Here is a 16,410-nt window from a genome sequence, read left to right as displayed (position 1 = left end):
TAATATTAATGTCGAATATATATAAAAAAAATATAATATATTCTCAAACCCCTTGTTTAGTTTTAAAATGCCAACTTCCTACATGTGCAAAGCAAGCAAGCACGGGTGACATGTTTCACCTAATAATCCCAATGAGTCGAAGCCATAGTCACATAGAAACAATACATAACCCGCGGGTAATTTTATCACCGTCCTCCTCAAAGTAAAGAAAATTAAACGACTTGTTATGTTATGTTATGTGCGTGAGTTAAGGTTAGCGGTGGGGTGTGTCTTCAAGTCTGTCGTGCATGCATTTTATGCATCTGTTGCTTTGCATGCACTCACACACACTCTCTCTCCTCTCTCTCTCTCTCTCTCTTTCTTTCTCTCTTCACACACGTTTTCTCTCTCTAAAACCCAGGTCAATTCCCATTACCTTTGTCTCTGTTATTTTTCATTCTATGTTTCTTCTTCACCTCATTGCTCATGTAACATATGATGTTTATTATGGATGTAGAGATTTGACATCAACTAGACCAAATTTGGGTTCTTTTTACTTCATGTTAACGACCCATTACTAGGTTTTCTTTTGGGGGTAAGTCAAAGGTTGTCTTCGTCGTTTCTTTTTTTGGATTTGTTTTTTTTTTTGCCCCTTTGTTGTTTTTTATGTAAATTTTGAAACTTTATGCATGGATGTGAGGTATTAATAACTTTATGAATTCTGGGTCAAAGGGATTTTGATTTGATTTTGATTTTGTTTATTTGGCAGTTGAAATTTTGGAATTTGGATTTATGGGTTCTGACATTGGCATCGTAAATGGTTCGTGTGTTCATGAATGGAAGAAGGGTTGGCCTCTACGATCTGGTGGATTCGTTCAACTTTGCTTCAAGTGCGGGTAAATTTTAATCCTTTTTCTTTGAATTTCATCTATTCATCGATTTTGGAGTGATTGGATTCTGTGAGAATAGTTTCACTTTTGGGGTTTATGTTTTTTTTTTCCATGTTCGTTTGTTCACTGATTTTGTGTTTTAAATCTCAGTTTTGTTTGGGTTTTTGATAATCTATTAATCTCAATTGGGATATGTACGGTAAAACTAAATTCTTGTTTAACTTTCCTAGATTTTCTGGTTTTGTGTTTGTGTGCGCCTATTATAACAAAACAGGCCACTTTTTTGTCTCTTAACAGTTTTTTTTTGTAAGTACATTTTCCGTCAATAATATATTAAGTACATAATTCAAAGAAGAATATTTATACTAATTTTGGATTATTGTTGTTTGATGATGAGGATCAATGTTGCTAATTTTGGAAATTTTTCTAATGACTGAATTAGCAGGGTTTTTCTGGGGGATATATAAGTATTTTTATTTGTTTGTAATAAATTTTTAATTTCTGTGTTTCATTTTTATTTCATATATCATATATTTTGTTGACTAAAATTTTGGTTTCTTTCTGTCATTAGATTTATGGAGGAATGGAAGTGTGACATCATGGACTCATTGTAAGTATAACAATATGCAAATTTTAGATGCCAATGTGGCAAATATGTTGCCTTTTTTACCAAAACAATTCTATAAATGCTTCATCTATTAATTCTTTATTTTCACTCCATGTTCTCTAGATCTGCCTTTGAGAATACAGTTTTCTGTAATAAATTCCATCGCCAACAAACCGGTTGGCGTGAGTGTAACTTTTGCAACAAGGTAAAGTGATGATTTTTTTTTCATTTAAATTATGTGTAGACTTTCTCTTTGTCTCTTTAAGTCATTGAAATATGTTTGACTTGGTTTCGCAGCCTATCCACTGTGGATGTGTAGTATCCAGATCTTTGTTCGAGTATCTCGACTTTGGCGGTATAGGTTGTGTTAGCTGTGTAAATAGTCCCCAACTTAATATGGTAAGTTTAATCTTGATATTTTCCTCTTTAATTATGTTTCACATTTGTAACGTATGGTTAATTTTTGTTCAATGCAAATAGTTTCGTTCTTTCTTGTTTGTAGCTAAATCTTGTTCTGGAGTCTCTTGTTTACTCCTTCATGTCAAAATGACTAAATTTTAATCACATTATTGAATACAATATTGGTCACTAGGTTTAGCCTTTTGTTACTATTTTAGTGATTTTAGTTATATGTTATTCTTTCTGGTTGCTAGCAATATATAAGTAGAGGATTACATAAAAGTATTATTTTCACCACATTATTTTTTTCCTACTTTTTTTGTTTCTATTTCTGTTATTGCAGTTATTTGACATATGTAATCAGCAATAATTTTTGAAGAGGCCATACTTTGTTGTGATATTATGTTGTTCGATTCTAAGATACAATTTCATAGGTTTCTTTTATTTGATAATATTTTGCAGATGAGGAACACCGAAAATCCTAACTGGTCTGTTTCATTGACCCAAAATAATGCAAGGGATATGCATTCTGCTCATTTTGATGGCAGAATGTTTGTCGGTAACAATGTTGATGAAGGAAAACTCATGCAACTATGCAGAGTTGTTGAAGCTAGTGAATCCATCCGCTCAAATCATCCTCCGAGAGATGGTGTGATTTCATGTAACGGGAAAAACAATCAAGAAGTTAAGCATTCATTCAGGGAAGGGGATGCTGGATTTTCAAATACGATGAAACCATCTGTTCAGTCATTAACTTTTGCTACATTAGAAAATAATCTACCAACATGGGAGATTAAAAACATGCATGAATCAAACGTGAAGCCGTCTTTGAATATGTGTTTGGGAAATCCATCGGGGAGCAACTTTTTCCCACCTTCTACTGGAGAGAATATAGAAGGAAGACTTGAGGGAAAAATAACTCCTCCCTTTCATCAAGGGCCGAGATCTCGCCCTATATTGCCTAAATTGTTGAAGACTGGTCTTACCATGAATGTCGAAACTGAAAAAGGGATGGTTTCTCAATCACGTATTGCTCGGCCTCCTGCTGACGGGAGGGGCAAGAGTCAATTACTTCCTAGATACTGGCCTAGGATTACTGATCAGGAGCTCGAGCGATTGTCTGGAGAGTATCCTATATATTTATAAGATTTTATATTAAGTTTAATGGAGATGTACTATCGCTGTAAAATATTTTTACATTAACATTCAATGAGAACTCGCGATATTGCCACGTAAACTCACTTTGTAACCAAAACTTCAAAATAACCACAATGCTGAATTCTCATTGGACGTCAGTGTAAAACTAGTTTACATTGTTGATGCATGTTCCATTTTGTCTTTTCTCTTTTGGTTTTTGTTGTTGAACATTTATAGTAAAAATATGTAGCTGGTTTATCGGAAGATTCCCTTAATGTAATGATAACAGTTTGAAGTCCACTGTAGTGCCATTGTTTGAGAAAGTGTTAAGTGCCAGTGATGCAGGTCGGATTGGTCGGCTAGTTCTCCCAAAAGCCTGTGCTGAGGTTTGTTTATACTTTTATTTCTTCAATTCCTTGTTCTCTATTTCTGAATGAGTCTGGAAATGTTTTCTGTACTCTTTCTTTTGAAGGCTTATTTGGACACCTTAGAAACTTGCATATGAATTGCAGGCTTATTTTCCTCCTATTTCACATTCTGAAGGTCTTCCTTTGCGTGTCCAAGACGTGAAGGGGAATGAATGGACTTTTCAGTTCAGATTTTGGCCTAATAACAACAGCAGGATGTATGTATTGGAGGGTGTGACTCCTTGCATACAGTCCATGGATTTACGCGCTGGTGATACTGGTATGCATCAATCCGGGGAACTAAACTTGCACAAACTTATTCTATTACAATTTCGCTCTGTTGCATATTATTTATCGATTACTATGTAGAGTCAAAGTTAATATAGTCTTAGTCGACAGGCTAAACTGCATTGCAAATTCAAAGTAATTATTCTTTTACACGATATTGATTTGGCAGTCACATTTAGTCGGATAGATCCTGGGGAAAAACTTGTTATGGGTTTCAGAAAGGCAACAAATTCTATAGATGCACAGGTTGGTCTCAAAATTTTCCATTTTCCATTATACATTTTATTTATTTATTTTTTCTTTGGTTGGTGAATATGATTAACGTTACTCTTTAAACAGGATGCTTCTACATCTGCACATTCTAATGGCATTTCAGCCAAGGGAGCCACCTTTTCTGGTGGACCTGAGAATCTTCCGTCCGAAAGTAATTGTGCCGATCTACTCCGTCCAACAAAAGGGAACGGTGAACTTCACTTAAATGGACATCCAGAACCTATGCATTTGGGTACCGGAGCTGCTAGTTTGCTTAAAACTGAAAATGGCGACATGACAAACAATAACTCACTGGATCAAAAAATTTCGGCTTTAGAGAAGAAGAGGACTCGAAATATTGGCCTTAAAAGTAAGAGATTGATCATTGGCAATGATGATGCTATGGAGTTGACACTTACATGGGAAGAAGCGCAGGACTTGCTTCGTCCGCCACCTAGTGTCAAGCCAAGTATTGTCATGATTGAGGATCAAGTATTTGAAGAATATGATGTAAGTGTGATAATGTCAAAATCCATGTTTTATTTTGTACATTATCTATTGTGTGGTGTGAGTATGGACTGATATAGTTTGGAGGATCATGTTATAATTTATGTTACCTGGCTAATCTATGTGACAACCGTGCTTCATTTCATACAGGAACCCCCGGTTTTTGGAAAGAGAACAATATTCAGCGGCAGTTCATCTGGGTAAGAGTCCAAAGAAAACCTTAAAATTTCTTTGAACAGCTGACAACAGTTCGGTATTTTCCAGGATGCCTGTTTGTTGTCACTAGAATATCAAAAGTAGGCATTAGCTGGGCGTTTGAGTAAACAACTTAATTACATTCTTATCAAATAAGTGTTTATTGGTTGAATGCTTATGTAAAAGTTGTTTCTACAATTGAAGAGAAAATGGCAAGAAACTCTGTATAAGTATAAGCTACAATGATTCTGTTTGAATGAACAACTTAATTAGAGCTTAACATATATGGGTTTATGTATAAGTTATTTCTATAGCAAAAGATAAAATAAAGTCAAATTGTTTTCATATAAGCTATAAGCTGCTTTCATAAGCTATCTTAGAGAGCTTATGAGAATAAGCTGAAAACAGTATAAGCTGTCCTAAACAAAGTCTCTCACAAGTGCTTCTGCCAATAGAAAAACTCAAATAAGTCAATCCAAACAAGCTCATATTTATAGGGAACTTTCTAAAATAATCTAAAAACAGTTAATGGGTAAGATAAGTTGAATAAGCTCTTTCAATCACCCTTTTGGTCTTATTTTGACTTGTCATATTGATGTGGTCAGTAAGTTTTAAACTTGTCCTCTGAATATGTTAACTATTTCATCCAGGGGGAAGGAACAATGGGCTCAATGTGATGATTGCTCTAAATGGAGGAAGTTGCCAGTTGATGTTCTTCTTCCTCCCAAGTGGTCATGTTCTGAAAATGTTTGGGATACAAGCAGGTGGTTTATTATTATCATTACTACTTTTTTGGAATTTAGACCACTTCTTCATCATGAGATAGTGACAACATTTTTCAATTTTTTTTTTGTGGACATTGTTTTTTCAGATCTTCATGTTCTGCACCAGATGAGCTGAGCCCAAGAGAATTAGAAAATCTTTTGAAAACCAGCAAAGGTATTATTCTGCTGTCTGTTTTAGAAAAGCTTTGTATGTGTCATGTTCTAGGAAGCACTTACATAGACACTGATAATAATTTGAGAGGGTGGAATAATTGAATGTATGTGTCGATGTCGGACTCCGGACATGCCTTTAATGTGAAGTGTCAACGCACATAAGTCATGTTTGAGATTTGGTCAAAGCCAATGTTGCTTTTTCTGTACAATTGATTGAATCTTTATAATGCGTGATGCATCCATGCAAGTTTTGCATTCATAAAATTATCTGGATGTGGTGAAATTGTGTTAGCATCATCATTCATATAGTGCTTGTCAATTTCTTTGCTTAGATTCCCAAAGCATGTTGGCTTATGTGTAATTTAGCACGGAAGTTTCTTGGCTTTTAAATATAAATTTGTACATGCACTAAATGAAGTGTTTCATTTAACACAACTAAGTTAACATGTTTATAGTTACTAATTTTGGTGGTGGAAATCTCCATTGCTTGTTAGAGTGCTATTCTACTTTTAAAGCCCAAAGAGTCATTTTTTGCTGTTATCAAAATTGGATCCTCTACAGCTACGCTGCAGTATGGTGTAACGGGTTTAGGGACTGTAAGATTTAGAGAGAGAAAGTTTAACTATCTAAATCTACCGATCTATACAACTGTTGCACCATACTACAACTGCACCATATTGTAACTGTAGAAGACTCACCTTCATAATAATTGCTGAATCCTTCTGCTGCATTTGGTATTTCACAGATTTTAAGAAGCGGCGAATTGTAGAAAACAGCAAGTTGATCCAAGAACATGAGCCTTCTGGCTTAGATGCTCTTGCCAGCGTAGCAGTTTTAGGGGAAAATCTCATCGATCCTGCTGATTCCTCAGCTGGAGCCACCACTAAACATCCCAGACACCGTCCTGGCTGCTCTTGTATCGTGTGCATTCAGCCCCCAAGTGGAAAAGGGAGACACAAGCCAACATGTACATGCAATGTGTGCACGACGGTGAAGCGTCGGTTCAAAACCCTAATGCTACGTAAGAAGAAACGCCAATCGGAACGTGAAGCAGATGCTGCCGCCAAGAAAGATCTCATTCGCAAAAGAGACGAGTCAGATACCAACGGAGCATCGAGACATAAAGCAAAAAGTTCTTTTGAAAAAGAGGGAGGACTAAATAGAGGCAAAGCCGAGGTTGGCGAGTCAAGTGCTGGACAGATAGACCTGAATTGTCATCCCAATCGCGAAGACTCGCAAGTGGATAATAACGCGAAACTTAGCATGTCCAGTCATCATCTTGAAAATATGAACCAAAATGGTGGTCTCACTCAATCTAATGGTGAAAGTAAGAGAAACTTATCTGATGAAAGATGCATTGCATCCATTGTCTGGAACAAAGAAAGAAGAGATGAAGTATACAAAAACTCAAATGAAAGTCAAAACAATATGTCTTAGACAATTATTTTTTTCCTTTGTTTGATCTTTGAATTTTATACTTTTTTTCCCTTGTATTCATATAGTATATATTTTGCTCTTTTTCAAAAGGGTTGTCAAAGATAGTTATTTCTTGTCAAGAATGTAACATGTTCTCCTTTTATCTTCATAGTATTTTTTCCTTCTTGGAATAGTTTGCCATTTTTGTTTAAGAATGAAAAATGGGAAAAAATATAGATAGTACTTATCAATTAATATTATATTTGTCTCTTTGCAATTGTTCATGTTTGTTTTGCTGTTTTTCTAATGGAAAAAAATGTTTAAATTTTAATGTCAAACTATATATGTAAAATTATTCTTTATTTTAAATAAATAATAGTATTGATTAGTCATTGTAAAATAAACATAAACCTAACAAGCCTTGCAATTCCAATTGTGATGCCTAAGAAGGAGCTCGAAAAAAATAATGAAGACATATACGATGAAACCTCCTTTAGAAAGAAAAAAAAATCAAACTCAGAAATATTTATATCTATTAAAAAGTGAAAAAAGAAAGTTACATAGAAAATGCTAAATGTCAAATCAGAAGTGTAGGCCAGCTTTGTTAAATAGAAAAAGCAAAGTATAGAATATCTTGTAGAGAGACTTTGGATGATTTCTTTTCTTCAAAATCTCCCTCTCTCAAAACACCTAAAACCTTGTCTTTGAATTCAGATTGCACTTCATCTGTGCCATTATCCATAACATCCATTTCATCATCATCTATTCCATCATAGTCCACCTCCATACCTTGATCATCATCGAAATGAGACCTTCTTTGGAGAGTTTCAATGCCTGCACAGTCATGCAGTTGAAATTATTATTCAAAATATTCATAATACAGATACATACTTTTTTATTTATTAAAACTAAATGTTTAGTTTTCCTTTAATGAATGATCAGCCTCGTTCAGAGGAAGTGGGTTGGGCTTTGGCATTAGAATCCTATTTTGAGAGTTTCTTTTGCTAACCTTTACGTACATTTAAAGTAATTTTTAAATAAAGAAAAATTCTAACATATAGATGGTCTGAATCGGTATTTAAAAAATATTTAAAACTTCAACAATCTAAAATATCATCTTTTAAGAGTAGAGATAATGATCATCTTTATATTTATAATTAATATAGTAATTTATATAATATTATTTCGATAAAAATACAAAAAAATAAATATATATTTTATATTAAATTAATATCAATTAGATCATGAGCTATTATTTATGAAAGTAATATCGACCGTTGTTAAAATTTCTTTTTTAAGTATTGAATCACATTAAACCATTTATAAAAGTGGTTCACCTTAAAACTCACCAATATATATAATTGAAAAATTAAATAATATTACATTAAAAAAAATTAGTTATCTTACAACAACTTTTTTTTTTTTATCAACGTGACGCTAATATTTACATACATAGAACTATTGATTATTATTTTAAAAAGTCAAAACCAAATTGACTTACCGGTAGCTTTTCTAAAAATAAAACATTTAAAGAAAAATAAAATTAAAATTTGAATTCTTTCGAATAAAAATTAAAATAAAAGCGATTATATTTATCATCACATCATTAAAGATATATAAATGAGGCCTAATAAATTTTAATAAAATATCCAAATTTCATCTTGTTTGATTCAAATAACATGATTCAAATTAAAAAATATATTTTTTTTTATTAAAAAAGTCCAAACCACTTAGATATGATATTTTTAAATAAAAAATTATTTGATCTTTCAATATTATTTGAGGCGTTAGTCACTATGATACATACTACTTAACAACGCGAGCATGATTAATAAAATAAATTTTTGTTAGTTTGTTTTTAACTTCTATACATTAAAAAATTATAGTAATAATGTCTTAGATATTCATTGACCAAAATCACCGTTTAAATTTAAGTTTAATTGCAGTTTTAATTTATTTATTTGTAAAATTGGTTCTTTTATTTTAAAATCCAATAATTTTTATCTCTCTCATATTTTTTAACTAAAAAAAATAATGATTTGATATATTTTAAATAATGTAACATATAATCTCATAATATAAAATAATTTAAAATAATTAATTATTTATATATTATTAATTAAATTATAAAAATAAATAATATTAGATATTAAAATTAGGATTATTATAACATTATTATTAAAATTTCATGAATGCAAAATTATCTTATTATATTTCATATTATTTAAAATATATCACATATTTATTTTTAGTTAAAAAAATTGAAAATAAAATAAAAGAACTAAATCCTCGAATAAGTAAAGATATAAAACTATGGTTAAAATTTAGACATCATTGCTACCAACACCTCCTAAATTACTACCTACACCCCTCAAATATTAAAAAAAACAAAATGCCCAAATTACCCTTCCCTTTATTTCATCTTCTTCATAACTCATCTTCTTTTTTCATCTTCTTCATAACTCATCTTCTTCCTCTTCATTCTATATTCAACATCTTGTCCATCTTCTTCATATTCATCGTCAATCATCATCCACCATCTTCATCAATCATCATATTCTTCAACCATCTTCATCAATCATCAACCAAGTTCATCAAGTTACCATCATTGCTGTGAATCAAGTAAGTAATAATCAACCTTTGTTTTTGTTGTGTTTGTTTGTGTTATGTTGTTTTGTTTTATTTGTTTATGAATGCAATGTATGAAAATTGAAGGAAAAGAGTTTCCATTTTTGAGGATGAAGAAAACCATCACTGCCCTAAACCTAGAAACGTACGTGAACTCATTTTCAAAAACCTAGAAACGTACGTGAATCTGTTTTCAAAACTCAATAACGTACGTGAACTGAGTTCACGTAATGTGTACGTGAACTGAATTTACGTACATTTACGTGATCTGAGTTCACATAATATATAATAATAGCACATACGTGAACTGAGTTCACGTAAATGTACGTAAATTTAGTTCACGTACGTGCTCGTGAACTCAGTTCACGTAAGTTCTTGGCATTAAATTCATGTACGAGATCTAAGTTCACGTAGGCTTATTGTTTACATTTTTTTTTATGATTTTTGTTTTGCAGATATGGTGCGCACTATGTTTACTGATAGAGAGGGTCGTGTTATACTTAACGAGGGCACTTCTAATGCGGAGGGTCATCGTGTTAGGCCAACTGCTTCTACAATGGCACAATGACGACGTGTACAGCGACAACAGGAAGAATCCCAACTCGAATCTCAACCAGCTAATATAGATGAACATAGATGAACCTCCACAGGATGATGGATATCCTGGTGGTCCAGTTGATAGTTCTGTCCTTAGGACATTCAGCGATCATGTGGCGAGTCAACTCTGGGATGGCGTGGTAATTTTCTCAATCAAATTAAGTTAAATTATATTTTTTTAACATTTATTTTTAACTTATATTTTTTCACTTAATTAATTTCAGGATCACAAAGAATTAAGGGTGTTTAACAATGAGAAAAAATTAAAAGAAGCTGTTATTGAGTACGAAGAGGTTGAGCAACTGGTTAAAAGCTTGGGATTGTATTTGTTACTAAAATGCAGCTACAAAATGATCGACAAATGAGTCATTTCTGCATTCGTAGAGAGGTGGCAACGTGACACCAATAGCTTTCATCTCTCTATTGGAGAAAGGACGATTACTTTGGACGACGTGTCCTCTCTGTTGCATATTCTCATTACCGGTGCATTCTTCAGCGTTAGTGTATTTAACAAGGATGAAGGTGCAAATATATTGGCAGAGCTTCTTGGAGTTAGTCACGATGTTGCTTATGCTGAATTTAATGTTACGCAGACAGCCACAATTAGGTATAGTTGGTTACTTAACGTATATCATCAATGTTGTCGTGAGCAGCATTGGCAGATGGATGCGAGAGCATTTCTGTTGTTTTTGGTCGACTGCACACTCTTCAGCGATAAAAGTGCCTATGCAGTTAGTGTTGCCTATCTTGAGTGATTTCAAGACCTTAATTCTTGCGGGGGATATGCATGGGGTGCAACTGCTCTTGCTTACCTATATGACAATCTTCGAGAAGTCAACATGCATCAAACCAGAACTGTTTCAGGGTATCTAACACTTTTACAGGTAAATTGTATGATTGTTTATTGTGTTTATAATTTCTATTATTGATGATTCTAAACTAATGATATGTTATTATATATATGGAGACATGGGTCTATGAGCACTTTTCTACATTATGTAGAGATTGCTGTAGACTTTCTCCTAGTTATGTTGAAGACTATCCTAGAGCACTTAAATGAAAATCTAAAAGGGATAAGGGTTTCGTTCTTCCATTTAGGAAAGCTCTTGATGAGATTGACGTTGATGAGGTCTATTGGACACCATATGAGGAGCATCGGCTGAAACGGCCTTTTGAAGATGTATATTTATTTTGAGGGTGGATACGTTGGGGTCTGAAGATGTATGCTCATTTGTCAGACAAAGTATTGCGACAATACGGTCATGTCCAAACCATTCATGGCTCACCGTTAGAGAGACGATCACACCAGATGAAATGGACATTATATTTACGCAATATGTTGTGCATGTAGTGGATGTTGGCACAGTTGCGCAGGGACATGTAGTCTGCTCGAATGATTACATGGACTGGTTTCGCAGAATTTCTCATCCATACATCATTCGTAGAGAACCAGTCCATGAAGCTGATGCAGAACCTACTGATCTTGCAGATGATGATGCCACTCATGCAACTGATGGCGACGATCCCGCAGATGACACAGTTGACATAACGGTATATTAATTTTTTTTAACTATTCATATTTAAATTATTTTAACTATTGATACTTATATTATTTAAATTATTCATAATTTATTTATTTTTACTATTAATGTTTACTTTATTTTTGATTGCAGCGTCGAGCAATACAAATTGCTGAAGAGTTTATTGGTCGGCAACTGATATTACCTGGTGGCATGCCACTCGTTAATGAGTTAATTTTGATGCTGCGAAGTCAGAGGAGTGGTGCTAGAGATTGGACGAACATAGTACCATATCGTAGAAGAAATAGACGGACTTATGATTTATTTATAATATTTTGAAACATGGTACTTTTGGAATGGATATGTAATATTTGGGTACTTTTAGATATGTAATATTTTGGTACTTTTGGTATTACTTTTCGAATATGATATATTTTGCGTACTTTTAGAATATTTTTGGAAATATATATACTGCTTGATATATTTTTTGTGAATACTGCATGGAAATATCTATACTGCATGAAAATATCTTCAGTTTACAACATATTCATTATAACATATCCATCTAGTTTACTTTTCAGTTTACAACATATTCATCTATATTGCATGGAAATATCTTCAACCAATGTTGAATGCAATCATTGTAAATAAATTCCCACTAATGTGCTTCTTCTGTGCAATATTTTCTCCACAAATTATTTGGTGGTGGTATAGGATAATTTGGTTTTAAATAAACCTTTTAAAATAATAAATTTATAATTTATTAAAAATGACATTAAAGGTTAAAATGAGTGTTCTAAGTGGAAAAATTAAATACTTGCACAAAATGACAGTTATTAACAAATACCATAACTATCATACGATGATTTGAAATAGGTGTTGGTGGTAGACTTCTAAGTGGAAAAAATGTTTGTGATTGGTTAAGTGATAATGCGACGAAAACCAAGTTAAATTTCGAAGCAATCACATATCTCATTTCTAGAAGTGTCATCCAATTATCCAAAGTTGCAACCTGTTCAACATATACATTGTGTATAAGTTGTTAAACAAAAATTTGTCTACCATATATTATCTCGTAATGAGACATGAATTCTTGAAACTCTACCACACACTCTTGACGATGAATGCCCAAAAGTTCTCACCCATTCCAAGTAAAGCTGCAACTGCACGATATCTACAATTACCATCCTCGCCCACGTCAAGAATTTCATCTATGAATTTGTGAATTTCAACCGGCAACCAATCCTTGAAGATAAGAACTCTTGGTTGTTGAACTTTGTTGACTGATGGTCGAGGTGTGAGCTTTTTGACTGATGATCGAGGTTGTTGTATTTTATTAGATGTTACAGTACTACATGCATTTATACCACACATCCACATATTCCCACCAAGATGGATCACTCTTGGTTGATTTATCTCTTTTTGATACCTTACTTTTACCTTTTTTAGGTGCACCCTTTGTTTTAACCTTGTCAATAGGTGGACACATCGACGTAGTCGATGGATATGCGATCTCACGTAATTTACCTTTAAGTGCAATTTTTCCAGGTACATCAAGTTCATCAAACTTTTTCACTATCACTTCTATTTCATGTTTCACAGATAATTCTGAAGGTTTACCCGATCCATCATCATGAAAAGTTAATTTAGTCCACCAAACATGAATAACGTCTAACGGAATGGAATGGTGGATCATACTATACCTGACTATCCCACATGCACAAGGTAGACCATGTGTTCTCCTAACTGTGCAACGACATTCAGACTTATCTATACCTACATACTTCACGCGGTCAAACTCTGCCGCAATATGATCTATTGCATTTTTAGACACAACATCACACAAATTAGCGTACAATCTGTTACTATGTCGACGAACCTTTTGAATTATGCTCTTTTCAAATGATGCTATTGTCTCACTGTGTTGTAATACAATCATGCTATTGATGATTTCTCAAACACTGCATATATCACCAATACTATTTTGTAATATTCGTTTCAAACTCCAATGCGCCGACTCAACCCTTTGTGTTGTAGTGTTCCCAAAATGCATAACTCTATTTGTCCACGCCTCAACAAATATTTCCTTGTGAGGAATTAACCACTGGTCATGTACATAATTATTAAAGATAGAAGAGCTACTACAAATTCCTTCAAAGTTAGCCAAATTCATGTAGTACTAAGTCTCATCATAATTGTAAACAAGAGCCTCTCATGCCTCCATTATTTGCACCTGCTTCTTTTTTGGAAAAACAGTCATCTTGCACTTCGCTTTGACATTTTTGCATACATGAAACAAGCATAATAAATTGACTACCTTTGGAAAAATATATTCAACTGCGTTCATCAAAGCAAGATCTCTATCAGTAGCAATTACTTCAATTTCACCACCTGTAATCTGTTCTTTCAACATTTGTAGTGCCCATGTAAAATTATCAGCACACTCAGACTGTAGATACGCAAATCCCACACAAAATGTCATTTCAGTAGATGTAATACCCATAATTTCAAGTAATGACATTCGATACCTACATGTCTTGTATGTGCTATCCAAAATCAATATTATGTGAAAATTATTTACAAGAGTGATAGCGTCTGGATGAGTTCAAAAGATATTCCTCAACTCATTTGAACCCTCTACCTTCTTATATCGATAAACATATTTTTCGCGTTCCATCAATATCAAAAGATGTTGCATTTCTGTTATATTACCTCTAAGTGATGAATGATATGCTTGACGTGCATTGTAAACTTGTAACATTATGATCCTTTATTGTCATCAATGTGTTTCTTGGTTTAATCATATTTTTCGTTATATCACAAAGTGCAACTTTCTCTTCTTGAGACAATCGGCATAAGAAATCATGACTAGTCAGTTTTTTGGTCAATTCGTGGTTATGAACACCACATATTACATGCAGATAGCATCCCTCACTAACATTTGATGGTGTACCTCTCAATCTAAATGAACATTCACATTTTCTACTCCAAGTATTCCTCGTAGGATTATGATTCTTCCAAGGTCTATATTTACCGCTTCTTTCACAACCAAGAATTAATTTTGTTTTGTTCTTAGTCGTGCTGTCACAGTTTCGGATCTAAAAATAACAACCACAATTCCATTTTTCCTTCCAATATTTCTAGCCCATTTTAATAAATCATCTTGCGTGTCAAACATCATGCCGGTACTAAACACATCAGTCAAATCAACCATAACAGCTTCACCTCCCTTGTTCATAGCGTCATTCATTGCATCAAAATCATCATACATTTCATCGAAATCACGTTCCAAACTGTCATACATATCCTCAAAATCAGGTTCCAAACTTTCATACATTTCATCATTGTTGTCTCCCTCTTGTCCATTTATCTGCATCCAGAACAAAGGAAAACAAAATTTTCAATATTTTGTTTAACATATACATGAACTTCAATTTACGTAGGTTAATTCACGCATAGTTACACAATCTGAAATCTAGTAACCGTACGTGAACTCAGTTCACGTAAACCTACGTAAATTGAAATTCACGTACATGACTCAATTTTCAAACTTCATTGATTACACAATCTGAGTTCACGTACGTTTACGTGAATTCAGATTGCGTACATATTGATGGTTGAATTTTCAAACTCCATTGATTACGCAATCTGAGTTTACGTACGTTTATGTGAATTCAAATTGCGTAGTTTCTGAAATTTTTATTTATTTAAACCATACGTGAATTCAGTTCACGTAAACGTAACTCCAGAACGTACGTGAACTGAGTTCACATAAAATCTCCAGATTTAGAAAAAAATACGAACTCAAATACAAACTAACAAACATTCCTTTTTATGTAGATTTAACCACAATGTGATGATCAAACTGATGTGTTGTAGGTTATGAGTGAGTGATGTAAATTTGTAATGATTATGAGTTATGGTTAGTGAGGTATGATGATTTTTTTATGTGAGTTATGAGATATGATGAATGCTGATAAATGTGAGTTATGAGTTAATAAATTTGTAATATTGATAAAAGGACATTTTGAATATTTTGATTTTTTTTTATAATTTTGAAGGGTGTCGGTAACATTAGAGAAAATTAGATCTATTAATACAAAAAGGTATACTCGTACGGAGGTTGACTAGAGTTGGCGTCTTCGCCTAATAATAATACCCTTGTTCCCCTCAGCTCATCACAAGTTATTCTATTTCAACTTCACCATGGCACAATCTAAACTGTATGAAATAATTAACTTCTTCCTTTGTTTCTGTTTTAATTTTTTACCTCAAAATTAAATTCATAAATAAAAATTAAACTTGTGAATATTAATGCTGATATGATACCTGTTCAGATTTTGCGGTGGAATTGAGGTTGCATCTTTTGTCACAAGCTCTCGCATCCTTTATAAATCATGGAGTACTCTCTCATCTCATAATCAACACGACGCCGTTTCATATGATGGTGTTGGACTTTCTTGGAAACTTGATCAACAATCCTGTTCTGATTTTACTATTTTAGCCTTCAAGGCTTCATTAGATTCTTCTTCTAATCTTCAAGCTGATTTGGTTTCTTCTTCAGATCTTAGGGAAGACAATTTCCTTGACTTTGACTTTCTTTGTTCTAGGAAAAATCCTATTTTCTTTCTTTATCAAACTGCAGTCACA

At 33.2% G+C, this 16,410-nt stretch overlaps 3 protein-coding genes across 8 annotated transcripts in view; 2 read left to right on the top strand and 1 right to left on the bottom strand.

The window, feature by feature from the left end:
- The first annotated feature begins 233 nt into the window (after positions 1-233).
- On the top strand, positions 234-7,184 carry LOC101505352 (B3 domain-containing transcription repressor VAL1). Of its 5 annotated transcripts, none has more exons than XM_073369065.1 (15): positions 234-400; positions 497-574; positions 749-869; positions 1,441-1,479; positions 1,600-1,681; positions 1,774-1,875; positions 2,338-3,002; positions 3,302-3,398; positions 3,525-3,699; positions 3,877-3,953; positions 4,047-4,469; positions 4,617-4,666; positions 5,312-5,425; positions 5,533-5,600; positions 6,345-7,184. In XM_073369065.1, exons 3-15 carry the CDS (start codon positions 772-774, stop codon positions 7,034-7,036), a joined length of 2,682 nt encoding a protein of 893 aa, XP_073225166.1. In that variant the 5' UTR covers positions 234-400; positions 497-574; positions 749-771; the 3' UTR covers positions 7,037-7,184. The 5 variants fall into 5 exon arrangements, with proteins under 5 accessions (XP_073225166.1, XP_004500369.1, XP_012571339.1 ...); XM_004500312.4 differs by having other exon boundaries at positions 235-400; positions 749-875; XM_012715885.3 differs by having other exon boundaries at positions 235-400; positions 497-585; positions 749-875.
- A 5,571-nt stretch (positions 7,185-12,755) lies between these two features.
- LOC140920527 (uncharacterized) lies at positions 12,756-13,699 on the bottom strand. The gene is made up of 3 exons (XM_073368815.1): positions 13,201-13,699; positions 12,873-13,070; positions 12,756-12,772 (listed from the first exon to the last, which is right to left on the bottom strand). The coding sequence occupies exons 1-3, from the start codon at positions 13,697-13,699 to the stop codon at positions 12,756-12,758; spliced, it is 714 nt and encodes a 237-aa protein (XP_073224916.1).
- A 2,160-nt stretch (positions 13,700-15,859) lies between these two features.
- Positions 15,860-16,410, top strand: part of LOC101504816 (senescence-associated carboxylesterase 101-like) — a 4,508-nt gene continuing 3,957 nt past the window's right edge. For both annotated transcript variants that reach the window (XM_073369194.1, XM_073369193.1), the window contains exons 1-2: positions 15,860-15,983; positions 16,098-16,410. In XM_073369194.1, coding sequence (XP_073225295.1) covers positions 15,967-15,983; positions 16,098-16,410 — 330 coding nt within the window. In that variant the 5' untranslated portion in view covers positions 15,860-15,966. The remainder of the gene's footprint in view (positions 15,984-16,097) is intronic.

This window comes from Cicer arietinum, chromosome 5 (genome assembly GCF_000331145.2).
Source record: "Cicer arietinum cultivar CDC Frontier isolate Library 1 chromosome 5, Cicar.CDCFrontier_v2.0, whole genome shotgun sequence".
Classification (NCBI taxonomy): Eukaryota; Viridiplantae; Streptophyta; class Magnoliopsida; order Fabales; family Fabaceae; genus Cicer; species Cicer arietinum.
This window is presented reverse-complemented; position numbering and strand designations above follow the sequence as displayed.